At 34.4% G+C, this 16,163-nt stretch overlaps 1 protein-coding gene across 1 annotated transcript; it reads right to left on the bottom strand.

Moving 5' to 3' along the window:
* Positions 1 to 11,262: 11,262 nt before the first annotated feature.
* Positions 11,263 to 14,278, bottom strand: LOC21386542 (stress response protein NST1). The gene has a single exon (XM_010089007.2). The coding sequence runs from the start codon at positions 14,180 to 14,182 to the stop codon at positions 11,474 to 11,476; it is 2,709 nt and encodes a 902-aa protein (XP_010087309.1). The 5' UTR covers positions 14,183 to 14,278; the 3' UTR covers positions 11,263 to 11,473.
* Positions 14,279 to 16,163: the final 1,885 nt, after the last annotated feature.

The raw sequence follows: 16,163 nt of genomic DNA, 5'->3' as shown, positions 1-16,163 counted from the left end.
GCCAATTTAGTTCGGAGGGGGATTAATTGTACAACAAGATGTCAACATTATGGTGAGAAGGAGGAATCTATTTGGTATGCACTATGGATGTGCCCTGCTGTTATTTAGGTGTGGGAAGTGAGTGCCTTTTGGCACAAGTTAAAGCCTCTCAAAGCTGGAGGTTTTGAAGCTCTATGTGTTATGTTTAGCGAAGTAGCAACTGGAGAGGACCTTGAAATTTTCTATGTACTGGCGTGGGCGGTTTGGGCGGCTCGGAACCAATTTGTCCATCACTGAGTCTATCAGGAGTCGACGAATATCCTAGGAACAACTGGGTAGACAATTGTTGAGTTTCAGAGCTGTTGCGATCCGGCGCCCAAACATCGAACTACGGTGCTTGTTAGTGAAGTACGCTGGAAACCTCCGGTGGCTGGACTTTTTAAGCTTAATACTGATGCATCAGTTTGAGAAGGTACGAGCTCCATTGGAATAGGTGTTGTCATCAGGGATGGGGAAGGAATAGTCTGTGCTTGTCTGGCGAAGAGGATTGCGAGATCTTTCCCACCGTTTTTAACCGAATGCATGGTCCTTCAGGAAGGCCTAATTTTCGCACAAGAGCGGGGGTTCTCCATTAGCGTGGCTGAAGTTGATGTTGTCTGTGTAGTTCAAGCGGTTAAGGAAAGCTCAACAATGGACGAAGAAGGTGTTATTATAGAGGATATTGTTCGGTTATAAACAGAAGTGGTAATAAAATTGCTCATGTTTTAGCTTCTTTTGGTTTTAGTTGTACACAAGACTTAGTTAGGGTTCATATGATCCCTCGCTTTGTATCTTCTGTTGTGCTTGCTAATTTGACTGTTTAATTTAAAAGTTGTTTTCCTATTAAAAAATATTAATAAAATACAATTAAAAATCTAAAATATAAAAGAAAATGATGGATCAAAAAGACTTGTTTCACTCAGAACATTTGTTCTAATTGTGTATTGTTTATGTATAAATAAGTAGAGTTTATTTGAGAAGAACAAATTTAATTGGAAAATTATATGAAAAAAATTAGTTAAGAGGTACATGTGAAAAATTTTATATGAAAAGGCCCCACAAAAAACTTCGGGAAAGGTTTTTAAACAAATATATATTTTAGTAGGCAACTACGAGTAAAGTACTTATAAAGATCACCTTTACAATAATATTATTTTAGAAAAATACACGAAAAAATATTTAGGCAGGAAAGCATGAGAATTCGAAAAAAATAAATACTTAAGAAGACTATATATAGTTTAAGGACTAATCTATCATACACACAAAGTTTAAAGTTTAAAGGGGTTTGATGTAAAAAAATAAAAATAAAAACCTTTTTTAATATAGTTAATTCGATAATAGTATTTCGTTAAAAAAAAGGAGCTGAAAAGATTGTAAGAAAAAAATGTTTAAGTGGAGACACATTTAAGAGAATTTTTTTAATGAGACAATTAGAAAAAAAAAAATCATAAGAGTCGCTTTTGATATTAAAAATATTTAGGCACAAACACATTAAAAAATATATATTTAATCAAATCTAATTACAATCTAATAATACATAAAGAGTCAAAGATTTTTTAATATTACTCTTCTCTCAGACTGCCAAATAGCTGCCTCTTCTTCTTTTTTCTTTCTTTTTTTCTTCTCCTTATTTACATTTTTTTACCTTTATTCTTTTTATTTTTTAAATGTTTTGCATTTTTTATTTTTTTATTTTTTTCACAATTTAATTTTTTATGTGAATTTTTAAAAATAAATTTTGCTCACTTTACCCCTATGAATGTAATTTCTTTTGCATGTGTTTTTATTTAATTTTTTTATCAATGGTTAAAATCATTTTCTTCAAATTTGTCCCTAATTAATTGTAATCTGTGTAATTCCTATACCCCTATGAATGTAATTTCTTTTGCATGTGTTTTTATTTAATTTTTTTTATCAATGGTTAAAATCATTTTCTTCAAATTTGTCCCTAATTAATTGTAATCTGTGTAATTCCTGTTATATCAAAAGTTATCTTTACACATATTTTTTTATAGTACTCAATGAGAGCACTTTCCAGGCTACCATGTGGTCGCCCCACCACCCTTCCCCTCCTTTTTTTCGTTTTTGCTTTCTTTTTTTATTAATTTTTTAAATGTTTTGTTCTTTTATTTATTATTTTATGAATGTCTTTTTACAGTTTAATTTTTTTTAAGTGTGTTTTGATTTTTTTTTCTAATCTTATTTTCTTTTTTTATATTTTTATTTTGTCGAAGGCTCTTTTACAGTTTAATCTTTTAACGACTGTCTATATATCCAGCTTAGCATCTAACATATATTAAAGCAGCCAAGTCAACTTGGTTCATAAGGAGACAACATATTGGCCTATTTCTTCTTCTTTTTTTCATTTTCTTTTTAAACTTTTTCTCTTTTTCTCTTTTCCTCTTTTTCCAAATTAATTTTTTTTAATTTTTCTTCTCTTTATTTTTTGCCTTTTTCTATAATTTTTTTTTGTCTTTTTTATTTTTCCCCTAATATTCTTTGAGCATTCTTTTTTTTTTTGTTACAATATTCTTTTTTTAAATGCTTTCTTTTTTCTTACTTTAATTAAAATAATTTCTTTTAAATATGTCCCCACTTTTTTTTTTATTATCAAAAACTCCTATATAAGTTTAATTTTTTTTAAAACTTGTCCTCTTCTTATCTTTTTCTGTTTTTTAACTTTTTTTAAATTTTTTTATTTTCTTTTACTTATTAACCTTTTTTTTGTTGATCTCTAGCATTCTTTGACCATTACATTTTTTTTTACAATATTCTTTTTTAAAATACTTTCTTTTAATTAAAATAATTTCTTTCAAATGTCTCCATAAGTAAGTTCTTTTTTCTTGTAAAAAACTTTGTATAACTTTACTTCTTTTTAGATGATTTTTGAAAATATTTTTTCCTCTTGCTTCATTCGATGAATTTAACTTTTAAGAAGTCTACGTGTTTTGACGCGAGATTAAACTTAAAAACTTATTCTTCACGTATATAGCATCTGGCTGGACTAGTATCTATACATGCTTAAAAGAGCTAAAAAAAAAAAATTTGGTTTCCCTCTTTTCTTTCTTTTTCCATTTTTCCATTTTTTGATTTTTTTAATTTTTCTTCTCTCTTTTTTTTTGCCGATTGCTTTTTTATTTATTTATTTTTTTCTCTGTACATCTAATGTAGCATTCTAACAATACATAAAAGAGTTAAAGCTCTTTTTATGGGTAGCTACATGGCAACGCCTCCACTTACTTTTTTTTTTTCATTTTTTGTGAATTTTTTAAATTTTAATTTTTTGTGTGCTCTTAAAAATATTTTGTTCCTCACAAAATATATTTTGTGTGAGAGTAACTTTTTTTGCTTTTATTCTTATTTATTTTTAGTTGCCTTAAATAATTTTCATAAAATGTGTCCCTACTTATTTTTTTTGGTCAATTCCTATTTTTAAACATTTTTTTTTGAAAAAATAAGTATATAAATTTTTAAATGATTGTATAAATTGATTTTTCATTATTCAGTAAATAATAAGTGCAGAGCACGTTATAAAACTAATATTTTAAAAATATTGATAAAAAGGAACTTCATGAAGCATATTAGAAAATAGATGTAAGGAAAAAAAACAACAACAACAAAATGACGATTAAAATGCACGTGTCAACTACTATGCGTTGTGGTAGAAACAAGACGCACAATATGGACACAATAGACAAAAAAAAAAAGTCATAATGAGGCACATTCAATATATATATATATATATATACATATATATATATATATTTGCTGATCAAATTCAAAAATATGTTTTGTTTTACATAAAATATAATATGAAACAAAATACGCATTTCAAGTTAAACAAGTATTTTTGTTGAATATAAGATATACAAAGAGCATATTTAAAGAAAAAAAGAAGATAGAAAACTACTTGGGGTATATGTGAGAAGCAAAAAGATATTGACAATTTGGTTATATATATATACATGTATAACTATAAATATTTCGATGGACAATTTGAATATATATATATATATATAAATATGAATGTCACATTCATTAATTAATATTTGGATTGATCTCACAAATAGTTCTTAAAGTTTATCCTCAATCTAACCTTAGTTTTTAATTTTTAAAACGTCACACAATTGGTCTCTAAAGTTTTATTATGTTTCAGTTTTGGTCCTTCAGTTAATTTAGTGTTAATTATTTGACGAAATCTGTCTAAATAAGATATCAAATTTGAAAACAGCTAAATCTTAAAAATTATCTGTCGAAATTAACTTTTAGTTTTTGTATGATTTAGCCTCTAAATTTTAATTGTTTCTAATTTTAATCTCTAATTTCTCTATATTTTGTCAAATATTTAATACTTAACTAATAGAAATAGTGAAATTGAAACAAAGTAAAATCTAAAAAACCAACTCTAAAACGTTTTAAAAGTCATGAATCAAAGTAGAATTGAGGTCAAACCTCAACGACTATTTGTAGAAGTAACCCTTAATATTTTAAGGAATTGTAAGAGAAATACTCAAGTGTAGATGTGTTTGTAAAAACATTATTTCAATAAGCACTAAGTAGGGGGAAAAAAAACTTACCACATGAAGAAAGAAGTAAATAGCACATTCACAGCGAAGTAAATATAAATTTAAACATGTTTGGAGTAAATAACAGTAAATTGTAAATTTATTAACATTAAAATTGTGAATTTATTAGGCAGATTTAAAATACAAATGATATTAAGGGGAAGGAAAAAATAAAGTAAAAGTAAGGAAAAAGAAGACTCAACACTTAATAGTAAATATAGAATTTAATAAATACTTTTAACACATTTGAGAAAAATAATTTTAGTGAGGTAATCACAAAAATAAATAAATAAACCTTAACAAGGCAATTAGAGTTCAAATATATTCAGTGGGGGCATTTTAAAAATAATATTTAAAATGCGTAAAAAAAGAAGCAAAATGGAACATATATGAGAAAATTAGTTTAAGGAAAAATTTTAAAATAAAAATACGAGATTACAAACAAACAAACAAACAGTTTAAGGAAAAATTTTAAAATAAAAATACGAGATTACAAACAAACAAAAAAAAAAAAAAAGCCTTCTTTACAAGTCACTATATAGTTATAGACAGATTAATAGTTATAGATTACAAATGAGCAAATATACAATCGTCTAAAACATATCCACGTATATAAATTCAAGTTGGTTGCATTAAACAAACGAAAACTAAACTAATAAGTTACCGGCAAATTAAGGAAAAAAGCATATTACTTTAAGATATCTGGGATTTACAAGCAAAGCAATGACAAAAACACTATCACGCAGTTGTTTCAGCTTTCATCATCACAAAGGGTATGCTGACAAGGTTAAGAGCCCAAATATATTTCCTCTATACATACAGCTGAAGCAAAAATAAGACCCATGAAATTAAAACCCGTTGGAAGTTAAACTAAGATCAGTGCCAACTCTCTATTCTGATCCTCACCCGCCCCAGATTCGGACAAGTTCCCGGCAGACTAAACAAGTTGTTGAAACTTGAACATACCTGCGTTAAGAAATAGTTTTACATGAATGATCCTATCCTTGAGCGAGCAACAGTATCGCAAGCTCCTATCATAATCATGCTTCAAAAGTAAGACGAAAACGGTTCTACGCGAAAATGATTACCCAGCAGCTCTACAACATCTTCTAGAGCCCTATATGAAAGTGCTTTCAGACAAGGAATAGGACCGGTTCTTATCGCCCGTTCGAATTGAAAATTTAAGTTAAAAAATATATTTATGTAAGAGAAAACACCAAAGCAAAATGGTTGGATTTAAATTTTTGTGAAAGAAAATTCTGTAATAAAAAGTTAGGGTTGTAATTCAAATTATGAAAAAAAGGAGGCAAAGTTTGTGCCTTCGTGATTTCTTACTCGTACGCCAAACATTATGCACACAAGGTAACTTTTCAAGACGTAAGAGAAGATACCATGATCCCAAACGTTAATGGGCATGGATAACAATAAACCTGTAGTTTTTTAGAGGAAAAAAAAACTTACTTTTTTATTATTAATATGCAGAATTTACAAGCTATTTATAGGTATAAAACTAGCTTAGAAAATCTATCATAATTATGAAATTCTAATTGGATTCCAAGTCATCCTTATCCGGACCTAATCAAACATTCTATCTGGATTTCTAAATTTAAAAACATAATCTAGGAAGAGATAACTCCTAGAGATAACTCCTAACTTTTAGAATGAAATCTCCTTAAGAGATAATTTTCTAGCTTTCAAAACCTAGGTCTTCGACACTCCCTCTCAAGTTGGTGCATAGATATCTATCATGCCCAACTTGCTGATAAGAAACTCAAAACTTGGTCTGAATAACCCCTTCGTGAGAATATCAGCTATTTGTTGTGTTGTTGGAATAAATGACATACATATAGCGTCTTCTTCTAGCTTCTCCTTTATGAAATGTCTGTCAATTTCAACGTGTTTAGTTCTGTCATGTTGCATTGGGTTGTGAGCAATACTGATCGCAGCTTTGTTGTCACAGTAGAGCTTCATAGGCATCTCTATTGGTTTCTTCAACTCCTCAAGGATCCTTTTTAACCACAACATTTCACATACTCCATGAGTCATTGACCGGTACTCAGCTTCTGCACTACTTCGAGCTACTACACTTTGTTTCTTGCTCCTCCAAGTGACTAAGTTTCCCCAAATATAAGTGCAATATCCAAATGTAGATCTTCTGTCTGTGACGGAACCTGCCCAATCTGCATCTGTGTATGCTTCAATTGTTTTCTACTCGTGTTTCTTAAAGAAGAGTCCTTTCCCTAGAGTGCTTTTCAAATACCTCAGGATTCGATATACTGCCTCAAGGTGTTCTTTACGTGGTGAGTGCATGAATTGACTTACCATACTAACTGCGAACGCAATGTCTGGTCTGGTATGAGATAGGTAGATTAGTTTTCCTACCAACTTCTGATATCGAGTTGCATTTACCGGATCTCCATCTTTAGCATCTCCCAACTTCTGGTTAGGGTCCATTGGGGTATCAGCAGGCCTACACTCATTCATGTTTCTTTAAGGAGGCCAAGGACGTATTTCCTTTGTGAGACAACAATACCCTTTTTTGAACGAGCAACTTCCATTCCCAAAAAATATTTTAAAGATCCAAGTCTTTGATCTCGAATTATGAAGCCAAACTTTCCTTCAAATGACTCATTTCAGCAGAATTATCTCCAGTAAGGATGATATCATCTACGTAGACTATCAAAACTGCAATTTTTCCATCATCAGAGTGCTTGATGAACATAGTGTGGTCACTTTGGGCTGGACATATCCCTGATTTTTAATAGACTAAGTAAATCATTCAAACTAGGCTCTTGGGGATTGTTTTGAGCCCATAAAGTGATTTTCTTAGCTTACACACCTTAGATCCAAAGTGCTTATCAAATCTAGGCGGTGGATCCATATAAACTTCCTCTTCCAATTCTCCGTTTAGAAATGCGTTCTTCACATCTAACTGTTGAAGTGGCCAGTCAAAGAGTTGCTGCAATTGAAAGAAGTACTCTTATGGTATTCAACTTTGCCACAGGAGCAAAGGTCTCGAGATAATCAACGCCATAGGTTTAAGTAAACCCTTTAGCCACCAACCGTGCTTTATACCTCTCGAGAGATCCATCCAAATTATACTTGATGGTGAACAACCATTTACAGCCAACTGTTTTCTTTCCTCTCGACAGATCTGTTTTTTCCCATGTGTGATTCTTCTCAAGTGCTCTCATCCACTCAGGAACCTGTAAAGCTTCTTGTACACTCTTTGAAATTTCCACAGAAGTGAGATGTGAGATAAATGAAAAAAATGAAGGAGAGAGATTCTTATAGGACACATAATTAGACATGGGGTGTTTAGTGCATGACCAGACACCCTTGTGGGTGGCAATAGGAATATTGAGATCATCAAATGACTCAGTACTAGCACTAGGGATAGACTGTATGGAATCATCAAGGGCTCGGGACTGGAATTTAAACAAGAATCGAATTGATTGTTACCTGGGCACTTGGGGAAGTGTTTTGGTTCTTCCCTCAGTTCGGACTCATGGCCTTGTAGAGGATCGGGACCTTGTTTCTTTGAATTCAGTTTCCTCCTTGAGTAGACCAAGAGATCTATATTCTTAGTACCAGTCTTGTTCCTATTTTCTGAGTTGTTGAGATTCTGATTTTGACATGCCAGTAGGCTATTTGAATTTTCAATATGTAAAACATCATTTGTTCCATCCATATTTTCTGATTTTTTAACGTGTGAATCTGAATTTTCAGTCTCAATATTAGGAGTATGTGTTGAATCTATTTCAAAAACATCATTAATTCCAAATTTGGTTACATCTTCACTTGTACTCTCCCCCTGAAGATGAGTAGCAAAAAAAGGTTTAGATTCAAAAAGGGTTACATCCATGGTAACAAACATTTTTTTAGAAATTAGATCAAAGCATTTATAACCTTTTTGAAAGGTACATATCCTACAAAGACACATTTTTTAGCTCTAGGGTCAAGTTTTTCCCGGTTATGATCGTGAATGTGTACAAAGGTTGTGCATCCAAATATTTTTATAGGAAGTGTAGGTGAACCTAGATGTTGGATAGCAACTTGAAAATACCTGTAATGGTGTTTTGAGTTTCAACACCCTAGTTGGCATCCTATTGATAAGGTAGGTAGCTGTGAGAATAGTTTCCCCCCAAAGATACTTCGGGACTTTATTTGTGAAATGTAGTGCTCTAACTACTTCTAGGAGGTGTTTATTCTTTCGTTCAGCTATTCTATTTTGTTGAGGGGTGTCATTACACGAGCTATGGTGAACTATGCCTTTTTCTAGGAAGAATTTTCCCAAAATCTTATTAAAATAAATACTCTTTTCCATTATCACTGCGAAAAACTTGAATTTGTGTTTGAAATTGTGTCATCACCATTATGTAAAAATTTTTGAACACCTCCTCCACATCTAATTTTTCTTTTAGTAAGTAAACCCAACTTACCCTTGTGTGATCATCTATGAAAGTGACAAACCATCTCTTTCCTGATGGTGTTGTGATTCGTGAAGGCCCCCATACATCACTATGTATTAATGAAAAAGGTTTTGAAGCCTTGTATGGTTGTAATGGAAATGTGGTACGATGATGTTTAGCTAATTTACAAAATTCACACTGAAATGAAGATGGATTTTTATTTCTAAATAAGTTTGGAAACAAATGTTTTAAATATTGAAAACTATGATGGCCTAACCTATAATGCCACATCATTATTTCATCCCTACTAGTAAAAGAAATAGATTCAAGACAAGAAATATGAGTTGGTCTTCTTGATTCGGATCCGTCTTCAGAGAAATAAAGTCCACCAATCTCTCTAGCACTGCCAATCGTCCTCCCCGAAGTTAGTTCCTAAAACTCACAATAAGATGGATAGAAGTTAGCTTGACACTTATGATCATGAGTTATTTTGCTTATGGACAATAAGTTACAAGACAAATTTGGAACATGAAGGACATTATGAAGTGTGAGAGATGGAGAAACACTGACTGATCCTATTCTAGCTATGGCTGAAAAGGATCCATCTGCAATTTTGATCTTTTTATTCCCAACACACGGTTTGTAGGATGAAAACAGTTTTGAAGAGCCAGTCATGTGATCTGTGGTTCTAGAGTCAATAATCCATAGACAAAACATTAGATTTTATACTAGAGAGAGCTGTAATGAGATAATTACCCTTTTGAGCTAAAGAACAAGAAGAATTTGAAAATTGTGGAGATTGAAACAGTTTGTACAGATAGTCTAGTTGTTCCTTTGTGAACTGAGTTATTTCCGAGTTGATTTGCTGCCTTTGAGAATCCTCACTCGGTTTGAAATGCTTTGCCATCACCTCCATTCTTCTTTTTAAAATTCTTCAATTTGCCATGAAGTTTCTAGCATGTTTCCTTTGCATGCCATGGTTTTTGCCAGTGATCACACCATGGTTTCTTTTTCTTTTCTTCCTATGGATCAAATCCTCTAGAGACTAGAGCCGAACTTTCTGCTTCAGGATTGAGCTTCGGTTCTTGGGCTTTTAGCATCATTCTCCGCCTAGCCTCCTCTCTCCTAACTTCTGAAAACACTTCTCTGATAGATGGTACGGGTTTTCTTCCTAAGACCCTTCCTCTTATTTCAGCTAATTCTTGATTGAGTCCTGCTAGAAACATGTAAACTCGATCATTCTCCTCTCTTTTCTTATGCCGCACACTATCAGTGGGACAATCCATTCATCTTCATAACACAAATCCAATTCTTGCCATAAAATCACCATCTTGTTATAGTATGCTGTGACATCTCGATCTCCCTGCCTAGATTGCCACAGCTCCGTCTTTAATTCAAAGATTTGTGATGAGTTTTCCAGGTCTGAGTACATCTCACGTACAGCTTCCCACATATCTTTGGCGGTTGGTAAGAATAGATGAGGTTTCCCAATAGCCGGCTCCATTGAGTTGATGAGCCACGCCATTATCAAAGAGTTCTCGGATTGCCATACCTTCAGATTCGGATCACCCACTATTAGTTTTTTTGCCATACCTTCAGTTAAGTGGCTAAGTTTTCCTCTTCCATCAATTGCGAGCTTCATGGATTGAGCCCACTCCAGGTAATTCTTGCCATTTAATTTGTGAACAGTGATCTGAAGAGAAGGATTTCCATATGTTGCTAATGGGTCTGTGCCGCTGGTCATGCAGTGGTTCCGGACTGGTCATTCTCTACGGAATCCCTTGAAGAAGTAGAGGTCCTACTTGCTCCGCTCATGACAGTTTTTGCCGTTTAAAACCTAAGAGCTAGCTCTGATACCATGTAGTTTTTTAGAGGAAAAAGAACTTTCTTATTATTAATATGCGGAATTTACAAGCTATTTATAAGCGTAAAACTAACTTAGAAAATCTATCCTAATCATGAAATCCTAATTGGATTCCAAGTCATCCTTATCCGGACCTAATCAAATATTCTATCCGGATTTTTAAATTTAAAAACATAATCTAGGAAGAGATAACTCCTAGAGATAACTCTTAACTTTTAGAATGATAATCTCCTTAAGAGATAATTCCTAGCTTTCAAAACCTAGGTCTTCGACAAAACCAATATCGTCAAACTCTCTAATTCTTAAGAATTTGAGAAATGTGCATTATTAATATTTGCGGAAAAAGGGATAAAATGGATGAAATACCCATGAAGTTGGTTATAGAAAGGGTTAGGAAAGAAGCTAAGCAGCAAAGAAAAACCAAACTACATATCCATCCCTTCAGCAAGAAAGAGTTTCTAACAGATCCACATAGTACCATCAATCTATACCAGATTAGGATTTTCTCTAACTGCATCATAACATAAAAAGATAGTCGCACAATTTCACTTACCATTAACATCTAGACCTATATACATCCCATGTGGCTCAAAGGAAGGACTTTGCCGAACAGCTCAAGAGTCATTTTGGGCAGGTTCCGGTGCTTCTGAAACCTTGCGCTTTGCGTGATATGATTCCTTGAGAAGTTTCATTTCCTGTTCTACAGACAGCAACTTGTTGTCCCATTCAGTAATAGTCACACCAAGCGCCGAGAATTTGGCATCCCACCATGCTTCGAATTCTTTAATCTTTCTCTCAACAATCAGCCTGTTCACCCTCTCTTCTTCTTCTCGCTTGAGGCGTAGCTTTCCAAGTTCCGTGGCACTTAAAACCAGACCTGCAGACCCTGCAACATCCTTATAAATCGGCTCATCAAGCTGCGAACGGCGTGCTCTGTACTCTGCAAACGCCCTGTGATTTTCCTTCAAAGCCTTCCTATAGCCGTCCAAGAGATTACTCATCAGATTGAGCTCTCCTTCGAGTCTATACACCTCGATTTGTCTCTTTTGTCTCTCTTCAGTCCTGGCCTTCTCCAAGTGAGCGATCATGTTGTCACGTTGCTGCAATTCATTCAAAAAAATCTGATGATTCATGGCGGCCTCCTCGCAGGCCTGCTCTTTTGCGGCATACATCATCCGAGCTTTTCCCATGAAGTGTTGTATTTGCTCCATACACATGTCGAAATCAGATGAAGACTTGCTGTTATCCCAGGGGCCATCAATTCTCATTCGCTTATTGCCATTGAGAGCATGATGGGAGTTATCACTTTCAAGACTAATGTGATCCCTCTTGCTAGTGCTACCATTTCCAAAAAGCGAAGACATTCGCGTGTCATCCCTAGAGGTTAAAAACTCCCCTGCTAAAGGGTCACGGAATGACATCCCGGGACTAAGATTTATCTGTGCCGCTTCCATTGAATGAATTAGACCTCCTGAAGTCAAACCATCTAGAGGAAAGCCCTTTGGTGAAAGGTGAAAATCTCCCTCTTGGTGTCCCTGCTCCTCCTGTTCTTCCTCCATCTCCTCCTCGTCCTCCTCCACTTCATCGCGCCCTTCTTCCTCTTCTTCTTCTTCTTCTTCTTCTCCTCCTCCTACTTCTTCCCCCTCTTCTTCCTGTTTCCTTTCATCCTCACAAACCAAATCCTTAGGTTCAACACCAAAACTACACTGCCTCAGAAAAGGCTCACCCACATTACCCTTCCCATCCAAAAACCATTGAACAGGCTCATCATCCTCCTTACATCCCTCAAAATCCATCGTGCTCTCCTCCCCAACAACTTGCTCCTCCTTTTTCCCACCTCCATCCTCCTCTTTTTCCTCAGCTCCATCCTCTCCCTTTCCCTCAATTCCCTCCTCCTCATTTTTCCCAACTCCCTCCTCCTCCTTTTCCTCAACTCCCTCCTCCTCCTTTTCCTCAACTCCCTCCTCCTCCTTTTCCTCAACTCCCTCCTCCTCCTTTTCCTCAACTCCCTCCTCTTTCTTTTCCTCAACTCCCGCCTCCTTCTTTTCCTCAACTAGCTCCTCTTGTCCAGCGTCTGCCTCCTTTTCAACATCTACTTGCTTCTCATTTTCAACATCCACTTCCTTCTCAGCGTCTGCTTCCTCGACGACATTATCTTGGCCTAGACTCAGTTCAACGTTGTGCTCAACAACATTATCTTGGCCAAGGCTCAATTCAGTGTTGTGCTCCTCCAACTCGTGGCCGCGAACATCAGTGTCGTCCCCACCCATTCTCACATCTCCATTAGCATCCTCTCCTTCTGCAACCTCCTCATCCTCCTTCAACCCGAGGAGAATCTCAATTTTAGGCTCCTCCTCGTCCCCCTCTTCTCCTCCTTCCTTCACAAGAAACAACTCTTCTTTCTGCGATTTTATCAAGTACTGCAAATGCGACGCGTAGTAACAATCCGTTAGCAGCGGCGCCGCCATCAGCTCCTTCTCTATCATGAACCAAATTATTCCCGCCCAATCCACCTTCTCCAAATGCCCCTCTTTAACAGCCATCATCCAATTCAACACCTCATTCGGCGTCATCCACGTATCATCGTGCAATAGCAGCCAATTCGAAACGAAATCCTCGATAAAACCGATCGCTTCCTCCGTCTCCGGCACCTCATCGCCCATGCCCTCCGACGTAGCCGCCGCGGGCTTCTTCACTGGCAGCTTCAGGGCCCGCGCCAAATCAGCCCGGTTGACCATCACGCGAACGCCATTTACGTAGCTGCACCGATGGGCGTAGTTGGCGATCAATTGGGCGAGGAGATCGGCGCGGATGGCGCGATCGAACTCAATGTGGACGAAATCCCACAGTCCGAGCCGCCTCAGGAGCTTCTCATGGCTCAAAAAGTCGAGATTTTTGACGGGAGCAAAAGGAATAGGCCTTAGGTTTTCGTTGAGTACCTCAAGCTTCTTCATCAACTTCTCCTGGGCCCATCGTTTCTTCTGGTGACCGCTCTTCCGCTTCGTACCGCGCTTGTAGACGGAGAAGGCGGGAATCGCGGCGGAGGCAACTGATGAGAGATCGCCGTCGTCGTTGCTCGGTCGAGGAGTTTGGCCGGAGAGGCCCTCAAATACGCCGTCGTTTTGGTCGGGCCCGTGAGGATTTTGGGGGCTCCGATGGGGCTCCGGGGAGTGGACAATTGGGGATTCTAGGGTTAGGGTTTTGGAGGGATGGGAATCGGAATGTGAAGGAGATTGGGGACGATCTTCGTGTTGAGGAATGTTAGGGTTTTGAGAGGGCAAAGCCTGGCCGAGAGATTCAGAAGGTGGTGGAGAAGCGGCCATGGCGATCGCGAGGTGTTTGTTTTTTCCCTCTGAATCTCTTGGAGTTCAAAAAGAAAAGGTCTCAAGTTGCTGCTGAAGACGAAGAAACGCGGATCAACCGAATTGACTCTTTTACCCTCCTGTCTTTTCTGAAGTAAAAACGAAAGGAAAAGGAATTAGTGCCTGCTTCCCATTCCTCGTACAGAGATGTCGTTTGCTGTTCTGTAGGTGATATTCACAAATATATTTTAAAAGTTTTACCTTTTTTTTTAATTCATAATTTTTTTTAGTTAAACAATTATACTAATAAAATAGTATTCATTAAGAGTCCGTTTGGTTCATAGATTAGAACTATTTTTTATTTACGTATATTTTTTGTGAAAGAAAATACTGTAGCGAACCATGAACCATGATTCGAATCAGATATCGAATCCTCCAACCAAACGGGCTTTAAGAATAAAGAGCAAATATTTAGACTCATGCACTCTTAAAGATAAATTTTTTATTTTTAAAATTTTTTTATTTATATTTATAGGTTGTTTGGAAGCTATACTCAAACTCAAATTATGTTTTATTACAGTATTTTTTATCTTATAAAGAATTTGAGTTTTAAAGTGCGTGTTTAGAACCGTTTCAAAAAATTATTTTCACGTATTTCGAGAAATAAAAAATGAAAATGAAAATGAAACGATTTTGTTTAGCAAATATTTTGAAAACTAAAATGAAAACGAAAACAGTAATAATGATTTTTGTAAAAGAATTAGAAAACAGTTAAAATTTATTTTCACTTTTCTGTTTTTATTTTTTAATACTTATCAATAATATTATAATATATTAATTAATAAACACGGTTTCTCTTTTTATTATACTCAAAATAATCTCTTAAAAAACTAACCAAATGTAATTTTAAAATCAGTCCCAAAATGATTCTCAAAACAATCTTATTTTTACTTTTTATTAAAAATAAAATTATTTTGAAACCAATTTCAAAAGCACTCAAAATTTTTTCTCTTATAAAGATTCCACTAATGAATCTAAATTATGATTGAGTATACTTTTTAAATGAGCTCTTAGTGCATGTTTAGTAAATGTGTTTAAACTTTGATCTAAATTAATTCTATTACCGTATTTTCTTATAAAATTTTAAATTTTAATTTAAATTATTTAGTTTGAACAATAACTAAACGACGAGTTCTCAGTGAATTATCATATATTAGTCATTGTGAAAATATTAAAATTAAATTTTTTACGAGCAATTAGAAAGGTAAAAAATTTCAAAAAAAAAGAGGTTTTTCATGAATAGTGCTTTTTTTTGGTAAGGAATGAATAGTACTATTTTGAATATTCTCCTTTGCTGGACTAATCACATTTGAGATTAGACTATTTCAATAATTACAATAACTACCTCAATGACCGTTGGTAATTAGAATGAGAGAAACTAACTTGTGAGAAGAAAATAATTAAAACTAATGCAATCTATGAGAGTTTTTTTAGTGCTATGAAAAAATAACTCTTATTTAGAAGACTTTAATTATAATAAATTAAACTAATTTTCCTTGATGAAAATTGAATATCATCACTCTATGTGCTCTATTGATAAACTTATCAAAGTGTGCATACTTGTAGTGGTGTCTAACAAGCCTATGGACCATCTGGTGATAAAAGAAACAGCTCAAAGATACTAAGGAGGCGTTTGGTATGCAGGAATCAGTAGGAATCATATTCCCAGAAAAGTGATGGAGGATAATATGATTCCTAGGACTAATACATTACTATGTTTGGTTCCATAGAGGAATCTTTTTCAAATTTTCAGGAATATTACATTACTGTGTTTGGCTGTTCGCATGGAAGAAGATCCATAATAATAATAATATTATTATTATTAATAAAAATAATAATAATAATAATAATAATAATAATAAAACTAATAATAATAATAAAATAAAATAATAATAATATTATTATTATAATAATTAATATTAATAATAATAATAATAACAAT

Source organism: Morus notabilis, unplaced genomic scaffold (assembly GCF_000414095.1).
Source record: "Morus notabilis unplaced genomic scaffold, ASM41409v2 Scaffold33, whole genome shotgun sequence".
NCBI classification, from domain to species: domain Eukaryota; kingdom Viridiplantae; phylum Streptophyta; class Magnoliopsida; order Rosales; family Moraceae; genus Morus; species Morus notabilis.
This window is presented reverse-complemented; position numbering and strand designations above follow the sequence as displayed.

Bases quoted from the DNA above. Each gene is read 5' to 3' on its own strand.
- LOC21386542 (XM_010089007.2), bottom strand. From the start codon at position 14,182: ATGGCCGCTTCTCCACCACCTTCTGAATCTCTCGGCCAGGCTTTGCCC.